The sequence below is a fragment of the Neopsephotus bourkii genome, unplaced genomic scaffold (assembly GCF_033783945.1).
Source record: "Neopsephotus bourkii isolate Nb327-2 ecotype Australia unplaced genomic scaffold, CSIRO-AGI_Nbou_v1 NB_333, whole genome shotgun sequence".
NCBI lineage: Eukaryota > Metazoa > Chordata > Aves > Psittaciformes > Psittacidae > Neopsephotus > Neopsephotus bourkii.
This window is the reverse complement of record NW_026900839.1, coordinates 2,195,202-2,214,463: the sequence shown is the minus strand read 5'-3', so window position 1 is coordinate 2,214,463 and position 19,262 is coordinate 2,195,202. Positions and strand designations below refer to the sequence as shown.

Genomic DNA, 19,262 nt, shown 5'->3' with positions numbered 1-19,262 from the left:
CTGCCCATGGGCTTTCACTGAAGTTCTGTTATGTACTGCATGCTGCCAAAAGCTCATTATGCACCTGTGCTTGTCTGGAGGGTGAACAAGATTATATTGATGTATAATCTTCACGTAAGATGCCTTACCTGCAGATTCAGAGTGTCATTGCCACTATGACCAGTGGAAGATATCTGCCGGCATTCTCCCAGAACCATGGAGGCTATGAAGACGACGACTGTGGTAGTCAATGACACCAGCAGGCTCTCCAAGACTCTGCAAGTACACAATAGAAACCATACACTGAAGCCACACTCAGCCCTGTAACCAAGTCCCAGCCCTGCACATGACTTTGGTAAAGCTGCAAGAAGCAGCAGTTACCTCAGCTGAACATCAGAAGCAGGGGACTCTGCAAGTCAAGCTGAATCATGACTTGGTTGCCAGGGATACTGTTAGCTCCCTTTTTTAATTGCCTGCCCCAAAAAGGAGCTATTTCTGCCCGAGAACACACAGCAGTCATGTATTAAAAAGCCATGGGGAAGGGTTCAGTCATGAGGCTGTTCACATGGAAACAATGGTCTGTAGATCCTTACAGGGTAAAAGGCTAGACAGGACTGGACAGGTTGATGCATCATCTCACAATCACTTTCCTAACTGCTGACATACACTTCTGGGGTTCGTTGGGGTTTTTTTCAAACCTGGACTTCTTATTTAAGAATTGAGCAAAACCAGCTATTTTCCACAATGACATGGCAACGCCTTCTAAATAGCACAGACATTAGCTCAGATGTAGATTTAAACAATTAATGGCATCATCTATTCTTTCCACATCTGTCTGGTCAAGACATAAAAAATACTGCATGGAGAAAAAGCTCGGTCTTGCTCAGCTATAGCCTTTATAATAAAGACCTCCCTTCACAGCCCTTGTAAGGGGAGTTGCAGCTCTCTCTGTACCACCAGAATAATTACAAAAATGCACAGGGACTGTAACATCTGGTTTCTGATGTTCACTTTTAAGTTCTATGGAGTTTTGTGACACCAAAAAGAATAGGTCTGGGATTTCCTCCAACCCCACTCACTGAGTCTTCTAGATTCTGAACACAGAAGAGAGATTCCTGCAACACCTCAAGAGAGCACAAATACCTGACCAGCTTTGGCTTGGGATGCACGTTCCGCATGCGGTACTTGGCAAGTCTCTTGTTCAGGCAGTTGAAGGTGGCACCAAGAAGGCCTCCTACAATCCCCATCAGAATGAAGAAGCCCAAGTCCACAGCTGTCCAGAGGTGGCATTTCTTATCAGACTCTGAGCACTACGTGCAGAAAAGGATTAAAAAAGCATTACAGTATTTGCTGCAATTTCCTACCAACACTTCTGTCTCCACAACAGGAGATTCAGCAGCTATGACCATAGCGGAACAATTCTTTCTTAGGTTACCAATGTACTGCAGCTAAGTATCAACTGCCCATCAATGAAATAGAAGCATGCATCAAAAAAAACCCAAACCCAAATAACAGAAACACCGAACTGACAAAAGTCTGGAAGGGTATACGAAATAAACAGCACTAAGTCTTACCTTAAACTCCCCAAAGTTCAGCAGCCCAGGGAGCTGGAAAGACCCCCAACTTCCAAACTGAATCCCAGAGCGGAAAAAATTCAGGGTGAAGGTGGCAGCCATGGAACAGAAAAGCTGAGGTAGTATAAAAAAGAAAAGAAGTAAAGATTCCCAGAATTAAGACTGGCACAGTCAGCGATTCCTTGAGACATAGGCCTGGGGAAGGGAACCTCAGAGCCTTCTTACGCTTTAGGAAAATAATACACTGAGGTTTAACACCCATCCCCTGGTGCAAAAGAGAGCAGGGCTAGAATGGATGGACTACTATAACCATATGATTTGGTTTTCTGTACAAGGAGTTAGGAATTTCACCTAGTAATTCTTGCAGCAAAAGCTCTCTTTAGTCAAATATGTTAATTTGCAGTTGCTAATCAGTTACAAGTATCAATTAACACAGCATGTCTGGAGTTGGAATTGAGCTCTTCAGTGGCTCTGAGAGTATTGCTATCTTGGCAAATCCCCTGGCTTCTTTTACCCCTGCTGAGAAAGAGTAGACTAACTGAATCCCAGCAACAAGATGCTTGGTGTAATGCCAAAAGCATCCTGGAATCCAATACATTTTTTAATATACTGTCAACTTCCTAACAGCAGGCAAGAGAAATCTGCAACCTGAAGGCATGAGGCATTGCTGCAATATAGTTCCCCAATGCAGAGAAAAACAGAAAGAAATTAGCACCTGCCTACTCTGTCTGCTCCCAAAGGACGGGATGGCCAAGAGCCCAGGCACAACAGCCCTTTCTCCCAGGTACACTACATGTGCCGCCCACAGAGTTGTCCCATTGTTCCAAACTCATCTAGTATCATAGTACCAGACTCATCTCTGCTCTTGATCCGTAGTAATATCAGCAGCACTGATAGAGCAGGCAATCTTTCTCCTGCCATGACAGCTCAGGGTGAGACAGGATAATCTGAACACTCTCACAAACAAGACCTCCCCCAGATGTCTAGTTCAAGGAAAAGACACACAGAAAGAGAGTCATTACTCACCACTTTCCATGTAAGTCCCTGGTTCCAGAAAGAAGAACCTTCTTCCAAGCTGAAAAGAGTGCCCCCAATTGGTGCTCCAAAGGCAGCAGCAACCCCTGCAGCAGCTCCAGCAGATACAAAATCCCTTTTATCCCTGAAACGAAGAGGAAAATGGTCCCAGTTTAGCATAGTAGAGCTCTGGAGGTGCTTAGGTTCTGCAGAGTAAGAGACCATTCCCATTTATGGATATATCCCAGGGATACAGGAGTGACAGCTGGGAGAAGTACTGGCCATGGCAGTAAGACTTATTCAGCAAGTTGCTGCAGCATCATGCTTTCTCTACAGCACCAACAAAGAGCAAAACTCTGGCACTACACATATGTCCCATATATAAGGAACCATTCCAAACTATGAAACTCCAGCACCACTTGAAAGAATGACTGAGGGAAGGGCAAGATTTTGTTCAGTCAGGTAAATGAGCCTTCTCTGTGGTGTATCTTGGCCATAATGGGTGAGTAACTGAGCTTGTTCTGAACAATGAAGCCAGTTAACCATTCAGGTTAAAGGCGTTAAGTGGGTAGACGTTTGCTGTGTAGTAGACAAGAACGTCAGTGAACATGGAGACAGAGCAGAGCAGCACGGAAGAGTCAAGTCCTGGTGTTGTCTTGCTGCAGAATGAGACTGCAGGGCACTAGAGAGACTGAAACTGCTACTGACTGATTCATCCCTTTTCCTAAGGAAGTCTGCTCACTCATCCTCCTGTCCCCTCCTCCACATCCTGGGTACAGTACCTGTCACTGCGGAAATAGGGAAAGTTAAACTGGATCTTCCTCAAAGAGATGCTCTGGAACTACAAACAAAGAAAAGATTTAGAAACAGAGAGGATAGACACTTAATCCTCACAGTACTCTTACAAAGCCAGTGACCCAGGCCAGCACTAACCTGTGGCAAACCCGCACCCACGACAGCACCACTGTGAATCATTGGACCCTCCTTCCCGACAAAAAGACCTGGAAAAACAGGACTAATGAGGCAGTGTGTTCCCCCTGGTCCTGCTGCCACCCTCCCTTGCTGACTGCCAAGAGAGACCAGCTCACCACCTCCATGCCCCTGTGCTCCTCAATCTCCCCTCAAGGTGCACAAAAGTGCTGACCCCGTCCCCTCAGCCCCCCCAGATGTTTGTGAAGACATGCACAGACTTTATGCTCCAAGTGGGTGGAATCATTCCAAGACAGCTAGTACAAGGACTCTGAACTCTCAAAGTTATTACGCCCTGCTGCCCAGAACATAACCTCCTTCAGGCTGCTCCAGACCATGTGTTCTGGAGAATTTTCATGTCTCCCTCAAAGACTGAACCAAAGAGTCACTTCTGAATAGCTCACCCAGAATAGTTCCCCTGATAGTCCTGATCCTTCTGTTTTCTACTCTATATATATATATATGCATTCAGGGCTCATGGCTCTACTCCAGCCCATTAAAATCATTTTACTGGAAAGGTGGGAGAAGCCCTTTGTGCCCTACGTACAGCAAGGACATATTTTTTCCCCTTCAGTGATTCCCAACAAGACTGATACACCACAGCCCTTCATACCTCCTGCCACGCTGAAGAGCACTCCCATAGCTTTGCACACCACTGTCCGGAGACGCACAACCCCTGGAACCTTTACCCCATTGAGGTAGCACTTGATTTCAGGAATCCCTGATCCAGCTGCTACAGGCTGTAGAAAAGAAACACTGTTGTTGTGTTGCATTGATTTCATAGCTGATCAACAATGTGTCATCAGAGAGCATAGCAAAGGACCAAGAGATCCTGTTTAGCTATATCAATCAGCACTGAGAAGCTAGTTTGGTGTCTTGGGGCAGACAGTGCTTCCAGCAAGAAGAATACTTCATACCCAGGACAAGGAGGCTGTGTAAGTAGCAGCAGTGCACCTAAGACTTACTTGGATCAGAACCAGAAGGCTGGCAAGAAAAACGAAGGTCAGGTTGAACCCCAGCAGCTCCAACAAGGACAATGCAAGACAGCCTTTCTCAGTGCATTCTTCCACCGCTGCAGGGATGGTCATGGAAAACAACAACATTCCCCCCAGCAACATGCAATCATTGAGTACTGTCTGGGGATCCCACTGGCACCAGGAGCCAAACCTGCTAACCCAGCCAGGGCCTCTGACACAACTCACCAGGAAGCCAGGCTTCATTTTCAGAGCTTACCTAAAGTACAAGGAAGGGAAACCACTCATTCTTTCAGGGATAAGCCTTTGCCTGTGTACACAACAGTGGAAACATTCTTGGTTTCAAGGCCTGAATTACAGAGCCAAGTTAAAAACTTGATTAGTCATTAATGTGACTGATGGCAAAAGTCTGAGAGTCAGCTTTTCTGAGCAGAACAGTAACAGAAAGGAAAAGGTCACTTCAGCCTAGCAGGAACCCACACACTGGGTAAAAGATACAGCTTTGTACCACCTGGAACTTGAGCTGGGTAAAGAGCCGTACAAAGAAATCCACAAAAAGGCCCACCTATGGAAAAGAAGACACATTTGTCATCAGAAACTACTACATACAAGTAACAAAGACCACCTTCTAGTAAGTCCTACCAGAAGTATGCACACATAGAAGGACAAAGAATGAAGAAGGCAAAAGAAGTGTTGTTCAGAGTAGAGTAACTCTGGAGGCTCAGATTTGCTGCCTCCCTCATTCTCATACCAGGACAGTTCCCTCCTAGTTATTCCGGAAGGAATGCATTTCAGAGTGCTAATCTGGCAGCATTTTTAACACCCACAACACATTTCAGGGTACAGAAGAAAGCTGGCGCTTAACTGAGGCATGCACTCAGCAGAGCTAATGTTCAAACACTCTAGAAAGTACATGCAGTGACACTAGTGCTGACAAACATACTAACCATACAGTTCAACTGTAAATTAGCATCTTTTTATTAGGTGCCCACTTTGGACAGGTTTTCCTGTATGCAGAATTAAAGGATTTGCCAGAATACCTTACAAAGAAAGCACAGCAAGTTCTAAAACAAACAAATCAAAAACACTTCCTGGATAATAATCTAGCAACAACATGCCATAATTCCAAAAAGACAACTCTAGCTACTAAGCTCTCCACTTCATAAAAGATTGATTGTTTTCTCCTCTTGACTCCTCAGCCATTGACTTCTAAATTATGCCTGCTTAGTCTCCTGAATTTTCCTCATTCACCAAACAGCATGATCCTTACCAGTCCTGTGCAGACTCCAATAGCAAAAACCATCACCCACTTCACTGCTTCGTATCTCTGGGCCTTCTGTTTAGGAAGAGAATAAAAAAACACATGAGCCAAATCAAAGCAGTATAGAAATGGGGATCAGAGAAAGGCATTTTGGAGTTCCACAGCTTAATTCCTGCTAGAGTGATAAATCAACAGAAGATGGTAAGAACAGAAAACTGAAAATAAGGAACTAAAAGTACATCTTGCTCACTTTAAACCTGTTCTGAGGATCAGAACAGATGCTGGGAGCTACCATCTCCATACATACTTTTATTCTTTTCATACAGAAACCAAGAGAGCACATAGAATTACTTTCAAAAGAAGAAAAATATCCACAAAACTTCCTTCAGTGGAACATATTTAGAATCACAGAATGGTTTGGGTTGTAATGGACCTTAAAGCTCATCCAGTTCCAATCCCCTGCACAGGAACGGACACCTTCCACTAGAGCAAGTTGCTCCAAGCCCCATCCAACCTGCCCTTGAACATTGCCAGGGATGGGTCAGTCGCAGCTCCCCTGGGTAATTTCTACAGTTTTGGCTTTCAAGGAAATGAAAGAGAAAGAACAAGGTCCTACCTTGTTATCCATGGTCTCCAAAACTTCCAAGTATGGGTCATTGATACAACGATCGTAATCCAAGCTCTGAAAGAATGCCAAAAGGTCAATTTAAGAGAAAACGCTACAACAGATTGTGCAAAAAACTATGGATAGAAGACCCTGTTAGACATTACAGAAGTCATTACTACCCCCACAGTAGGTTTTGCAGACAACAGGAGGAGAAAAAAGTCCTGGAAACAATGTCAATCAAATATTTCCAGCAGAACCAGACCCTAAGAACCACAAAGTGAAAGAAGAGACCAATTTCACTTCCCCAGCTGAGAGAGACAGGGAACCACATAGGAACATGACTTATTAAAACAACTTTAAAGGAATCACATTGTACAGGTTTAGACTTTACTTAAGTGCCTCCAATATGACAGTGCAGGGGATAAACATTACATCTTTCTATTTAACCTCTCACTACAACACAAATACTAGGTAGGACTTCATCTCCAGCTGAGAGTTTAAAGCAAGATAGAGCTGCTCAGTCATACTTGCAAACTACCACTAGCTTCAATCTACATCAACTTCACCCTTTCAAGCCAAGCAGTAACAGCCTGAGCTGCTGACACCCATGTGAACAGCAACTGCTCTAAATAACTCAGGGCCGTTATAGAATCATAGAACAGCTAGGGTTGGAAGGGACCTCAAGATCATCCAGTCCCAACCCCCCTGCCATGGGAAGGGACACTTCACACTAAACCATGGCACCCAAGGCTCTGTCCAACCTAGCCTTGAACACAGCCAGGGATGGAGCATTCACAGCCTCCCTGGGCAACCCATTCCAGTGCCTCACCACCCTAACAGGAAAGAATTTCCTCCTTATAGCCAATCTAAACTTCCCCTGTTTAAGTTTCAATCCGTTACCCCTTGTCCTGTCACTACAGACATGCAAAAAGCAAAAATCTCCTGTAAGGATGTTCTGCTGTCAGCCAGCATAACAGAGCCTGCATAAGGCAACAGTGACCAAGCAGCAACAGATGCTTCCTACAGTCATGAGGAAACAACACCAACAGAGCCTGTAAATCCCACATTTAAGAAGCAGAACAACGCAGCAGGCTCTGAAAATGGATTTCCTCAATAAGAGGCTGACTTGAGCCATGGACATTCAAACTCCACCTCCAGAGCTTTGACCCAGAAACATGTGAGGAGCAGTTCTTTGCAAACACAGCAACTCTTGGTATTTCTGCTGATGCCAATGCAATCTAACTGGTGATGCACTTTGAGTACCCGCCTCGCTACAGACTCCAACTGACCACAACCCGTCTACAGTTCCTTACACATGCGTTTCCCCTGCTGTTATCAGTTTAATTCCCACCTCATAGTCCTTGCGTGGAAGGATCTCATCCTCCTCTTCACGAGTTTCCCCTAGGATTGTCTGCAAAACAAACATGGGAAAGGAAAATCATCAGGGAAACAAATGCAGGCACAGACACTCATAACACTGGTAACAAAACCAGAATTAAGAAAGACCTATACCATTATGGCTTATAAAGTCACGAGTATGGGTTACCAGACCATCACCTACTCTGGGGTAGCTGTATAGGGTCTCACCTTAAAGCTTGCGCCTCAGCAAGTACACACCACATCACTTCTATACAGGAGCTCCCCACAGCAGAGTAAGGCAGAGCAGTACTAAAACCCATCCCAGCTTCCCTTACAGCAGTGCATTATAGGGAAGCACAGGCCCAGAAAACTGCATATACAGCATTCTCCTGCGCCGGGCATGCAGAGAGCCCCATCAGAGCCACTTCCCCGAGGGCTGCAAGGGGCTGACACCAGGCCCTGCCACAGCTGACTGCGGTACTGGGACAGCGCGGGCTGAGGCACTGGGAGAGTGGCTGAGGTACCGGGCCCAACATGAGGCAGAAGAGCGGGAACGGGTTGAGGGGCCGGGGTGAGCGTCGGCTGAGGCACCAGGCCATGAGGCACCGAGGCTCTGGGCCCAGCACGGGCTGAGGCACCGGGCCCTGACGGGCTGGGCCAAGCAAGAGTTGAGGCACCGGGCCCTGATGGACTAGGCCAAGCAGGGGTTGAGGCACCAGCACCAGGGATGAAGCACCGGACCCCGAGGGATTGGGCCAAGCACGGGCTGAGGTACCGCGTCCTGAGGCACCGGCACCCAGGGCGGAGGCACCGTAGCTACGTCCCCCCCCCCAGCCGCCCGCCCTCAGGCGCTCCGCGGGGCTCGGTGTGGGGTACGCGGGCCCGTACCAGCTCCTCGGGGGTGCGGCTCTCCCGCTCTCCGCAGCAGCGCGGGCAGCAGCAGCAGCACAGCCCGGACCCGCATCCCGCCATCTTCCGCTGCCGCCGCCGCCCCTTCCCGGCTCCACCCGCCGCACCGCGTAACCCCGCCGCGGCCTGCCCGGGCCCCGCCTCCTCCGGCGCGGCGCGGGGCGGCTGAGGTTGCGGTTCCGCCATGGCGGAGCAAGGGAAGCGCAGGGCGGTGCCGTGGGACGCGCCCTGCATCGGCCCCGTTTAAAGCACCGCGGGATGGGGCCGCCCAGCACCGCCCAGCACCACCGGCAGGTGAGCGGGGCCTGGGGCGGGCAGCGGGAGGCCGCGGTACCCAGCTTGGCTGCGGCGCGGGGAACCCCCCATCCTCCGGCGGCAGGACCCTCCTCCTCCCCTGGTCCTTTCCCTTCATCCTTCCCATGGCCGTGCCTTGTCCCATCACCCGCCCCGTTGGCGGTGCGGTAGACCCAGCCGCGGGCTACCCCGTAGGGCTGTCAGCCTGGTGCTCCGGCCCCGCACAGGACCCTTGCGGGCCCCATGTGAAGCGCATCTCCTGCAGCCGAGGTCAGCTCGAGTGGGGGAGCTGAGCTTGGGAGGATGCCGATCGCAACAGTGCGTGTGTGAGCGCTGGCCTGGGAGCGGTAAAAGTGCCCTACAGCGAAGTAAACGGGGACCACCATCACATAAACGGAACAGGCACATGTGCGCTGATCAGCATTAGGGTCCTGATCATAGATCTTTGAGCATAGGTCGGGGTGCTGATCATAGACCTTTGAGCATAGATTGGGGTGCTGATCATAGATCTTTGAGCATAGATCGGGGTGCTGATCATGATCTTTGAGCATAGATTGGGGTGCTGATCATAGATCTTTGAGCATAGCTCGGGGTGCTGATTATAGATCTTTGAGCATAGATCAGGGTGCTGATTATAGATCTTTGAGCATAGATGGGGTGCTGATCATAGATCTTTGAGCATAGATGGGGGTGCTGATCACAGATTCTTGCTCTCAGCACTGCAGTGTAGCAGAAACAGAGGAACAGGAGCGCTGAGCCAAATGGGCCCAAGGGGGTTTCAGAATGTCTTATTTTGCAGCTGGTTTTGTTGTTCAGAAAATGCTTTGTTTCCCTTAGCAGCTTGCAAACTGCAAGCTTCTGCCAGCAAATCTGTGATGCATCTGATGGTAAGGAAATGCTCCAACTGCTGCCTGTAGGCAAAATTTAAGGGGGACCTTTCTCGGATCATTATGGCTTCAGATTGTCAGTGAGATAAGGCCCTATCCACAACCAGTATTAACCCTATAGAACCATGAATACACAACCTCTTGGCTTGTGATGGGAATCTTAAATCTCAAGTGGGAGAACAGCAATCCTGTGATATGCCTTTAGTGCCATGGCACCCTTGTGGGAAGGGAAATATTGGGAGTTGACTCTGTTTTGCACTGCTCTCTTGATCTCCAGCACATGCTTTGGGATAATACTCCCAGATTAGGGCCACGTGGATGGCATGCAAAGTCCTGTGAGAGAGCATGGTCAGGGCTGTTAGTGTGCACCCCCCACTGCTCTTGCTTCACTTCTCAGTAGGTCTGTGGTGCTGATTTTCACTGTGACCTGATTTAAGATGCCCTGTTCCTCTTGGCAGCAGAAGCCCTACGCTCCCTTCTCATATCTTCTGCCAGCAGAAGTCCCCAGGTGATAAAAATAGACTTTCTCCCGTAGCCTTCTGCTTGCTTGGGAACTCAGTGTAAACAGTAAAGATGAGTTCAAAGACCTTGGATGACCTAAACCCACAGAGCTTATATGATAAGGACAAAGTGTACATTAGCTTGTGCAACCAAAAGCAGGCTCCAGTGTTAAATAATGCTCAGCAACATGCTGCTTCCCAGTGGCAGTTTTAGGTTTTGGCAGGCACAGAAGCAAGTAACACAGATGCACATTTTATGGTAGCTTTTTTCTAGTATTCACTACCTCATTTTGAAGGCATAGGATGAAACACTTGGGGAACTAAGTGGAAGCAGGGAGAAGGGGATGGTGGCTGCTGACCTTGTTTCCAAGCAGCCACAAAGAGGAACATGAACAGTGTACTTGGTAAAGGAAAGAACTGCGTGCAGTGGTATTGGCTGCAGAGATGGTATGTCTTGCAGAAGAAGGATAATGGCTAGAAATGCAACTGTGATGCCAGCAAAGACAAAACAAAGGATGGTATTTGTGGGGATGGCCTGATCAGAGGGGTTTTTCCAGGGTTTTTTTCTGACATAGGAATAGTTTGTGCATTCGTGAGTACCTTCCCCATTAGCACTTGCTTTTCTACCTCCACTGTAAAGAAGCGCTGCTTTTTGGGAACAAATAGTGCAAACTGGAGATGGACACAGTCCAAGAACCAACTGGTGTAGAAAGAAACAAAGTTATCTGCTGGCATATCCAACCGAAGGCTGCAAGATCAAAGAGGCTGCCACCTGATGCACATGAGGATCGTGGCCTAAGTTAATGAGAATCGTGCACTCAGGTCAAAAGTGATGTTGACCTGACTTTTGAGAGCCAAATTTGACCCAGCAAGCACAGATCTACATCAGAGTGGCACGAAAGCCTCTGCAATTATGTTTTTACCAGCTCCCCCCCTACAGCTTACAGTGAAGGCTGGCAAAAGGGACTCCTTGGTGATTATTAACATCTGACCTTGATATAGGCTTCCTTTTCATTACCTGCTGCCCACACCGGCCGTAACTGCTCCTTGCTCCCTGTCCTCCCTTGTACCCACTGTGTTCCTTCTGTGACCCTCCTCCAGAGAGCTCACCATGGTCAACGAGACCCAGCATAGCTGCAGTGCCAGCTCCAGCTCCAAGTCTGATGGTGGCAGCAGCAGTGGGAGTGAGAGCTCCAAGGACAGCTCGCGCTGCTCCACCCCTGTCCTCGATGCTGACCGGCATGAGCGGCTGCGGGAGAAGATGCGTCGACGCCAGGATGCTGGAGACAAGTGGTTCTCCCTGGAATTCTTCCCTCCACGCACAGCCAATGCTGCTGTCAATCTCATCTCCAGGTGAGGGCTGCAGGGTGGGAGAAAGGAGAGATGAAGTGTCTGGTGGAGGGTTGGGAAATAGCTAATGAGGCAGGCTCTGCCCCATGCTCTGTCTCCCCTTCCAGGTGACGAAGCAGGTAATGGGGCTGTGCTTTCCTGCTGAGGAAGGTAATGGACACCAGGTAATTTGTCTTCCTTGGAGGCCCCTGCAGAGTTAAGTGTCATGGTGGGGTTACTGAGGGGGCCAGGCTGTTTTCTCTCTCCCATGCTCTGTGAATACGGAGCAACCCCACTGTCATGCTCAGGCTGAAGCAGAGTGCTGGGGAATAATGGAGCAGAAAAGTACCTGTTAAGAGCAGAAAATACTCCTTGATGGGCAGCGTGCCAAAGTCTGTAGAACAGATACCACTGGCTTTCAGGATCATCTAGCCACTGTGATTTGTGCCTCTGTGTTACAGTTTGTCTCTGAATAGGTGCCCCCATCTACGTGCTAAATGAAAGGTGACAGTTCTCAGCAGAGCTAAAGGTCATCCTGGAGCCCAGCGGGGACCCCCAGGAGCCACCATGCAGTCACCAAGGGGAAAAGAGGCTTTTCCATAACTCTGTAGCTGCTGTATACCAGTGCCAGTTTTACTTTAAACAGAAAGGCCTGTTCCAATCCAGAGCAGGAGAGAGGCGAGTTAGGGGAGCCTCTGTCTCTTCTATTAGGCACGCTTCGGAACACAACAGAGATCTGATCCACCTTTTCTTATCTGTGGCCTCTACAGTTAAAGCTGGGAACAGGGGGTTGCATCACAATCTCCCGTCTCAAAAGGAATAAGATTTGCACTGCTGGCTATCATAAGACATGCCAGTCTAATAGAACATGCTGGGAGGAAATTTATTGTACAGAGAACACTTAAGTTGCCTCTTTAAAGACATTGGCAGCTCTTCCTCATAAAACCTTAAAGGATGACTTCCCTTATTTACACTGGCCACTTGCTAAGCTCTTAGTTCAACTCTTGTCTTAGTCTCTCCTGCTGCTGTCACCCAAGCTCCCTCTTCCTGTCGCTAGCATTCCAATACTGAGCAAGATATCCCAGGCACAGAGAGGGGAGTTGGCTGCCTGGTAGGTTAATGCAGCTCTGAAATCCACAGGTTTGACCGCATGGGAGCGGGTGGTCCGCTCTTCATTGATGTGACGTGGCACCCTGCAGGGGATCCGGGATCTGACAAGGAAACCTCTTCCATGATCATTGCCAACACTGCAGTCAACTACTGTGGCCTGGAGACCATCCTGCACATGACATGCTGCAATCAAACTAGGGATGATATCACAGGGCATCTGCAGAAGGCCAAGAGGCTTGGGTTGAAGAACATCATGGCGTTGCGTGGAGGTGAATCCTTTTATCATACTTTTCCTGAAGCTGCCTTGCTGTTGCATTCAATTTCAAGGTAAAAACAGAGAAATAAGATTTTTGTTGGCAGTCCCTCCAGCTCAAGGGTAGACAAAAGCAGTCCATGGGTAGAACTGCAAGCGTGGGGCTTTCATCTCTTTGCCCTCCTTTCAGCGGGAGGATTTATGGAACTAGCAGGTATGAGTCCTGCAAATAGTTGGAGAGCTGTGGATTTGTTCTCCTTTCAGATCCTGTCGGTGAGGAGTGGGAGGAAGAAGTAGATGGTTTCAACCACGCTGTTGACCTGGTTAAGCACATTCGCAATGAATTTGATGATTACTTTGACATCTGTGTGGCAGGTAAATATCCTTCATTGCAGAGTGTGTTAGGGTCTGAGACAGGGACACCAGCTCAGCAGTCCCTCTCTGGACCTGGGCTGGGACAGCATAATCAGATTGGCAGCATTGATTTCTAGTGTATTGTCTCTACCACCAGGGTTTCACTACTTCTTTCTTCCCCTTTCCCCCCAAAGGCTACCCTAAAGGTCATCCTGAAGCAGAGAGCTATGAGGCAGACTTGAGGCACCTGAAGGAGAAAGTCTTTGCTGGGGCAGACTTCATCATTACGCAGCTTTTCTTCCAACCAGAAACCTTTCTCAAGTTCATGAAGGACTGTCAAGCCATTGGCATCACCTGCCCCATTATTCCTGGCATCTTCCCCATACAGGTGAAATCCAGTAGTTTTGGTTTGGGGAGGGAATAAAGATCCAGATTAGGTACTTATGGGTCAGGACCTGCGAGAGGTCTGTAAATACCCTCCACAAAATTTCTGGGAAGTGAGAGTGCTAAGTGTGATACATCTGTGGGTGGTTTGCCAAATTAAACTCTTAGGCACGTAATAACAAGTTATAAAGGTTTTCTGTGCCCATATGGCAAAAAAGGATATAAAGGACAGTGGTCTGCCAGTCCTGACGTGTTAGTCATCACTGTGAGCATGCTGGGCTCAGGCAAATGGGAAGAAACCACCTAAAGGGACATGACCAGGACTGCATTACCATCCGAGAAATGGGGCCTGGGAGTAGAATCCAGGAGCTCCAGTTCTAAATCTCCTGCCACAAAATAAGGGATCACGTCTCTGTGTTACTGAGATGTCAGAAAAGGGCCTTTGGAAAATGAAAATCCCCTGCATCCTCACCCAGGGTTACCACTCCCTGCGCCAGCTGGTGAAGCTCTCCAAGCTGGAAGTGCCTCAAGAGATCAAAGATGTGATTGAACCCATCAAGGACAACGATGCAGCTATCCGGAACTATGGCGTGGAGCTGGCAGTGTCCATGTGCCGGGAGCTGTTGGATAGTGGCATGGTGCATGGGCTCCATTTCTACACCCTCAATCGGGAAGTGGCTACTACCGAAGTCCTCAAGCGCCTGGGCATATGGAAGGAGGACCCCAGGTGAGCAGAGCATGCTGGCTTCTGTTAGTTCCTCTTCCACATACATCCATCCCATCTACCAAAGGCTCAAGCAATGGATGGGTTAGCACCTCTCCTCTGCTGCTTTTTGGGTGTTTAAGCACCTTTCTGCATTTAGAAGTTCACACTTCCTGCAGGTCTGACACAAGCTGGGAGGAATAGAGGGGACAGCTAAAGCAGGAATTTGATTAAGTCAAGCAGCTTTAAAGTAGCCCATTCTGGAACTATAACCACCTACACTCCTACCACTCGGAAGAAACATGGTTTTGAGATCTGTCACAACCCCTCTTATGGAATACAGATCCCACTGTAGTTTTTTAAGGTTCTCGGCAGCTGAGAAAGAGAATGTGAACTTCTCTCTGAGCCCACAACCTTTAGCACAGACAAGAGAAAGCAAAAGGAAAACAGATTGCTGTTTTTTCTTGTTAAAATCAGCTTCACACAGTGCTTTTCCCTTACCTCATCCAATGGCAGGTGTCAGTCCTGTACTTAACCATTTAATAGACACCTACTGAGCATCCTGTGAGGGAACTGAGTGGGGAAAAGATTTTCCATAAAGGAAGAGGAGTTTTATGTGCTACTTCCTGGCAAACAGAACTTTTCTCAGGCACTGTTACTTGCAAAGCTCTCCAGGGAAAGGGGAAGTCTATCAGAGGAACTGTGTTAACATCTGCTCCTCCCCTGCAGGCGGCCACTGCCCTGGGCAGTGAGCGCTCACCCCAAGAGAAGAGTTGAAGATGTTCGACCGATCTTCTGGGCCTCCAGGCCAAAGAGTTACATCTATCGAACTCAAGAGTGGGATGACTTCCCCAATGGCCGATGGTAAGCTCTTAGCCTGCAGTGGCAGTGAGATGGAGGTGTGGTACAAAAGACTGCTCCACAGTCTGTCTCTATTAGTGGGTGTCGTGGGCACACTTTGGGCTTGACGAAACAGATGGCTTCTTAAAGTGGTCCCCAATTGCATGGATTTGAGTAAGGTGAGGAGAATGGCATTGAGATGTCTTTTGGTCTCTAAGTGCATTTTGTTGGGTTCTTCTCCTCCTGGGTGGCTGTGTTCCTGCATCACCAAATCCTATTAATCCGGTGTCTGCTCCCCTTACAGGGGTAACTCCTCCTCCCCAGCCTTTGGGGAACTGAAGGACTATTACCTCTTTTACCTGAAGAGCAAGTCTCCTCGGGAGGAGCTCCTGAAGATGTGGGGAGAAGAGCTGACTGGTGAGGAAAGCGTCTTTGAGGTTTTCACATGTTACATCACTGGAGAACCCAACAAGAACGGGCACAAGGTGAGCGATGGTCAATGTGGCACAGACAATAGCACATATTTCCTCTTGCTCCTGGTACCCCATTGTTCTTCTAAGCAAGAATTGGCACTCCCTATCCAAAAGGATTTGCTGAGGAGGTAGTGGCTGAAGGGAATTCAGCAGCCAGACGTAGGGCTCAACAGAAAAGAAAAGCTTCTATAGAATGACACGATCAGTACTGACAGAGTTCAGCAGTCATTTAGAGTTGCCTCTGGAACCAAAGCTGGGAATTCTCTCCTGAAGCAGGTGTGTGAGACCATTAGGGCACTTCTGAGTTCCTTCAGTATCCAGATGATAACCTAAGGGTTGTTATATCCATTCTGAGCCGTCCTTTCTCCCATGGTAGGTTACGTGTATGCCATGGAACGATGACCCTCTTGCTACGGAAACCAACCTTCTGAAGGAGCAGCTGGAGAAGGTTAACAGACGAGGAATCCTGACCATCAACTCCCAGCCAAACATCAATGGGAAACCATCCACAGACCCCATTGTTGGCTGGGGGCCCAGTGGGGGCTATGTTTTCCAAAAGGTACTAGGGGCTAGGCAGCAAAGAGTTATGACCCAGTTTGGTCTCTGTTAGGTAGGCTTTCACCCACATAATCCTTCTGCCTACTCCTTATCTTAATACCTTGTAGCTGAGATGAGGCAAAGCTCCTTTGGTGTCTCAAGAGACAGATAATATCAGCTGTATGGCTTACCTCACAGTTGTTTTTCCCACCTCAAAACCTCTGTTGAACATTTACAGAGGTTCTTGGTTTCACTCTGAACAAGTAATTGCTGGTCAGAGAGGGGTGATGAAGTTCTAGGTACAAGCATATGCCTGCCCACCAATGTCGAACCACAGCAACCTTCCTTGGCTTACAAGCAGCCTTGTTTGCCGAGCCTGCCTCCCCTGTCATGCATTTTCAGGCGCTGGAGCCCTGCCACTAATGGCTGCGATAGGAATCTCCCATCAAGGTAGATGCCAGGCAAGTGGCTCACAGTAGAAAACAAAGCAGCTCTGTTCAGAAGGGATCCAAACCGCTAAAGCCATGAGACCAGCAGATGGCAAATGCAGTTATGTTTTCAAAGGGAAAAATTCCCCCGAGGTGAGGGGAAATCCATCATCTGGAACAATAGTCAGGAAATGGGGGGAGGGGAAATGGTTGTTGGGAGCAGCCAAGCACAGAGCAGCAGTAGATGGAAGCAAGTACAGAATTAGGCTTTATAAGCACACAGGGAGAACTGGGAACAAAAGATGAGGACAGGGAATGGTGGAGTGGTTGGGAGAGCCCAGCTGAGACCTGGCTTCTGCTCCCACCAGACTGGGCTGCCTCGGCAGGACACTGCTGTTCCCAGGGTACCATGTAGAATGGAGGCCTCTCCCAAGCACTCTGCCTGGCACAGACTGTTTCAGTAGTTGTGCTTACACTGGCTGGAGCTTATTGCAGCCTGCCTGCTCTTGTGGGTGCAGAATGGGAAGCTTGTAGCTTTCCTGAGCTCACTGCTTCTGGGTTGCTACTTTTGCTCTCACCAGTTATCTCCCCTGCCCTTTGCTCAAGCCTCCTCTGTAGTACCTGGTTCTGGGAATGGACAGACAAATTTTAGGCTGCCTGGTTTCCATGCAGCCCAGACTGTAACTGTCCTCTTGGTTGCCTGTATTTATCTCAGCCCTGCCATGAGTTAAGGCTCTTATTCCCTTTCCCCTTCCCTCCATGTAGGCATACCTGGAGTTCTTCACCTCCAGCGAGATCGTCACGGCATTGCTCAAGGTGCTGAAGAAGTACGAGTTGCGAGTGAACTACCACATTGTCAATGTCAAGGTGGGCTGTTGTTCACAGGACACTTCCTTTTACCACCCTGGGAGAGAGACAGAGATTCACATATCACTATGAACAAAGTGGGACAAGAAGGCTGATGAAGGGAAGGGAAAGTGAAGCAAGTCAGCTGTGATGTGCAGCAGCTGTCTGATCTCTTACCAAGGAGAGGATAAATGTACTTGTTCCATCTCACTTAATTTCTCCTCCAGCAGTTGCTTCAGAAAGGTTTTCCTTCTTTTGGCAGGGCCAGAATATCACCAATGCTCCAGACCTGCAACCCAATGCTGTCACCTGGGGCATCTTCCCAGGCAGGGAGATCATCCAGCCCACTGTAGTGGACCCTGTAAGCTTCCTCTCCTGGAAGGTGAGTCCTCCTTCCTGCTGGGAACATTGCTGTGATGCCCTGGGAAGTTCAGAGTGTCTGGTTTGGTTTTAGCCTGTGATACTTCTCAGAGCTGAGCACTGTTGTGATACTGCTCTTCCTGTTCCCTCGGTGTAATGAACTTCGCTCCAGCAAGAGCTCTTCACAGATACTAAAGGGAGGCTCTGGCAATAGCTCTCCCTCCCCTCTTACACGCACAGGGGCAGCATTGAGCCGTCTTACTGCAAACACGTCCCTCTTTCAGCCCTGGGCGCTTCCCACTGCCTGGAAAGCAGGAGGCTCCTTGCTCCTGGAAACAAGCCACAGGCTGGCCAGGCATGTGTGACACTGCTTGTTCTAAATGAAGTGATATGAAGATGCAGCTTTAACACGTGCATTACACTGCTGCCAACATACAATATTTGGTTTTACTCTTGGCAGGATGAGGCCTTTGCACTGTGGATCGAGCAATGGGCCAAGCTCTATGAAGAGGAGTCGCCCTCTCGCATGATCATCCAGTACATTCATGACAACTACTACTTGGTCAACCTGGTGGACAATGACTTCCCACTCGAAAACTGCCTCTGGCAGGTTGTGGATGATACTTTTGAGTTGTTGAACTCTCAGACTCAGCAGTGAAAATTCCTATTCCAGTCCCTTTCTCCTTCCGTCCACTGACCATGGGGAGAGCTAAAGCAGCTCCTGTGCTGATGGAGGTGCACACACTCCTAAACCCAAGGACCAGGCTAGTTTTGATCCATCCACACTACATGCACTTCTGTCCAGAACACAAAGGCTCCCTGACCTTTCTTACTGCACAATAGCCAGAACTACCCCAACCTCTGAGCTGATGCTCTAGACTGAGCTTGAAGGCCAGCTCTGCAGGATGAAGAGGTGGTCCTCATGGCTATGCTGATTACATGATAACTCTTATGCATCAATATGATAAAACACAGTGAGATTCTGGTAACTTTCATGTCAGAAATGTTGCCTTGGGAGCAGAAACACTCCTGTCAGCAGTGCCTATGCAACAAAGCTATCTCAGTAGTTACCAGCCATCAAAAGCAGCTCAAATTTCTTTTACAGTGCACTCCTAGGATGTATTCCTCCATAACTGATCATATCAGGCTCTTCTGCACTCACTCCAGAAGCAGGTTCAAATTTTCTCCTATCTTTTCTCCTTTTATTGTATTTCCTGATTTCTTTTTACTGGAAAAATGTACATTTCACTTCTGGATGAGGCTGAGCAGGAATAACACTACTTCTTAGATTAAGTACAATAAAATACACAAATATAAA

At 48.4% G+C, this 19,262-nt stretch overlaps 2 protein-coding genes across 5 annotated transcripts in view; one reads left to right on the top strand and one right to left on the bottom strand.

Annotated features, from left to right (window-relative positions):
- Positions 1 to 8,935, bottom strand: part of CLCN6 (chloride voltage-gated channel 6) — an 18,362-nt gene extending 9,427 nt beyond the window's left edge. The window contains exons 1-13 of the mRNA XM_061348014.1: positions 8,626 to 8,935; positions 7,730 to 7,789; positions 6,388 to 6,453; positions 5,781 to 5,846; positions 5,009 to 5,075; positions 4,502 to 4,608; positions 4,150 to 4,276; positions 3,501 to 3,568; positions 3,350 to 3,408; positions 2,580 to 2,712; positions 1,554 to 1,667; positions 1,123 to 1,289; positions 129 to 255 (exon numbers count right to left, since the gene is read on the bottom strand). Coding sequence (XP_061203998.1) covers positions 129 to 255; positions 1,123 to 1,289; positions 1,554 to 1,667; positions 2,580 to 2,712; positions 3,350 to 3,408; positions 3,501 to 3,568; positions 4,150 to 4,276; positions 4,502 to 4,608; positions 5,009 to 5,075; positions 5,781 to 5,846; positions 6,388 to 6,453; positions 7,730 to 7,789; positions 8,626 to 8,880 — 1,416 coding nt within the window. The 5' untranslated portion in view covers positions 8,881 to 8,935. The remainder of the gene's footprint in view (positions 1 to 128; positions 256 to 1,122; positions 1,290 to 1,553; positions 1,668 to 2,579; positions 2,713 to 3,349; positions 3,409 to 3,500; positions 3,569 to 4,149; positions 4,277 to 4,501; positions 4,609 to 5,008; positions 5,076 to 5,780; positions 5,847 to 6,387; positions 6,454 to 7,729; positions 7,790 to 8,625) is intronic.
- On the top strand, positions 8,801 to 19,262 carry MTHFR (methylenetetrahydrofolate reductase). Of its 4 annotated transcripts, none has more exons than XM_061348016.1 (12): positions 8,801 to 8,940; positions 11,429 to 11,680; positions 12,797 to 13,035; positions 13,284 to 13,394; positions 13,568 to 13,761; positions 14,234 to 14,484; positions 15,190 to 15,324; positions 15,605 to 15,785; positions 16,150 to 16,332; positions 17,504 to 17,605; positions 17,847 to 17,966; positions 18,405 to 19,262. In XM_061348016.1, exons 2-12 carry the CDS (start codon positions 11,439 to 11,441, stop codon positions 18,600 to 18,602), a joined length of 1,956 nt encoding a protein of 651 aa, XP_061204000.1. In that variant the 5' UTR covers positions 8,801 to 8,940; positions 11,429 to 11,438; the 3' UTR covers positions 18,603 to 19,262. The 4 variants fall into 4 exon arrangements, with proteins under 4 accessions (XP_061204000.1, XP_061203999.1, XP_061204002.1 ...); XM_061348015.1 differs by lacking the exon at positions 8,801 to 8,940 and adding an exon at positions 9,797 to 9,827; XM_061348018.1 differs by lacking the exon at positions 8,801 to 8,940 and adding an exon at positions 11,785 to 11,827 and having other exon boundaries at positions 11,543 to 11,680.

What these genes read in the sequence shown, in the direction of transcription:
- MTHFR (XM_061348016.1), top strand. Translation starts at nt 11,439, where the DNA reads ATGGTCAACGAGACCCAGCATAGCTGCAGTGCCAGCTCCAGCTCCAAG. An exon ending in ATATGGAAGGAGGACCCCAG is followed by an intron (nt 14,485 to 15,189) that starts GTGAGCAGAGCA and finishes CCTCCCCTGCAG; the next exon opens with GCGGCCACTGCCCTGGGCAG. An exon ending in CCAACAAGAACGGGCACAAG is followed by an intron (nt 15,786 to 16,149) that starts GTGAGCGATGGT and finishes CTCCCATGGTAG; the next exon opens with GTTACGTGTATGCCATGGAA.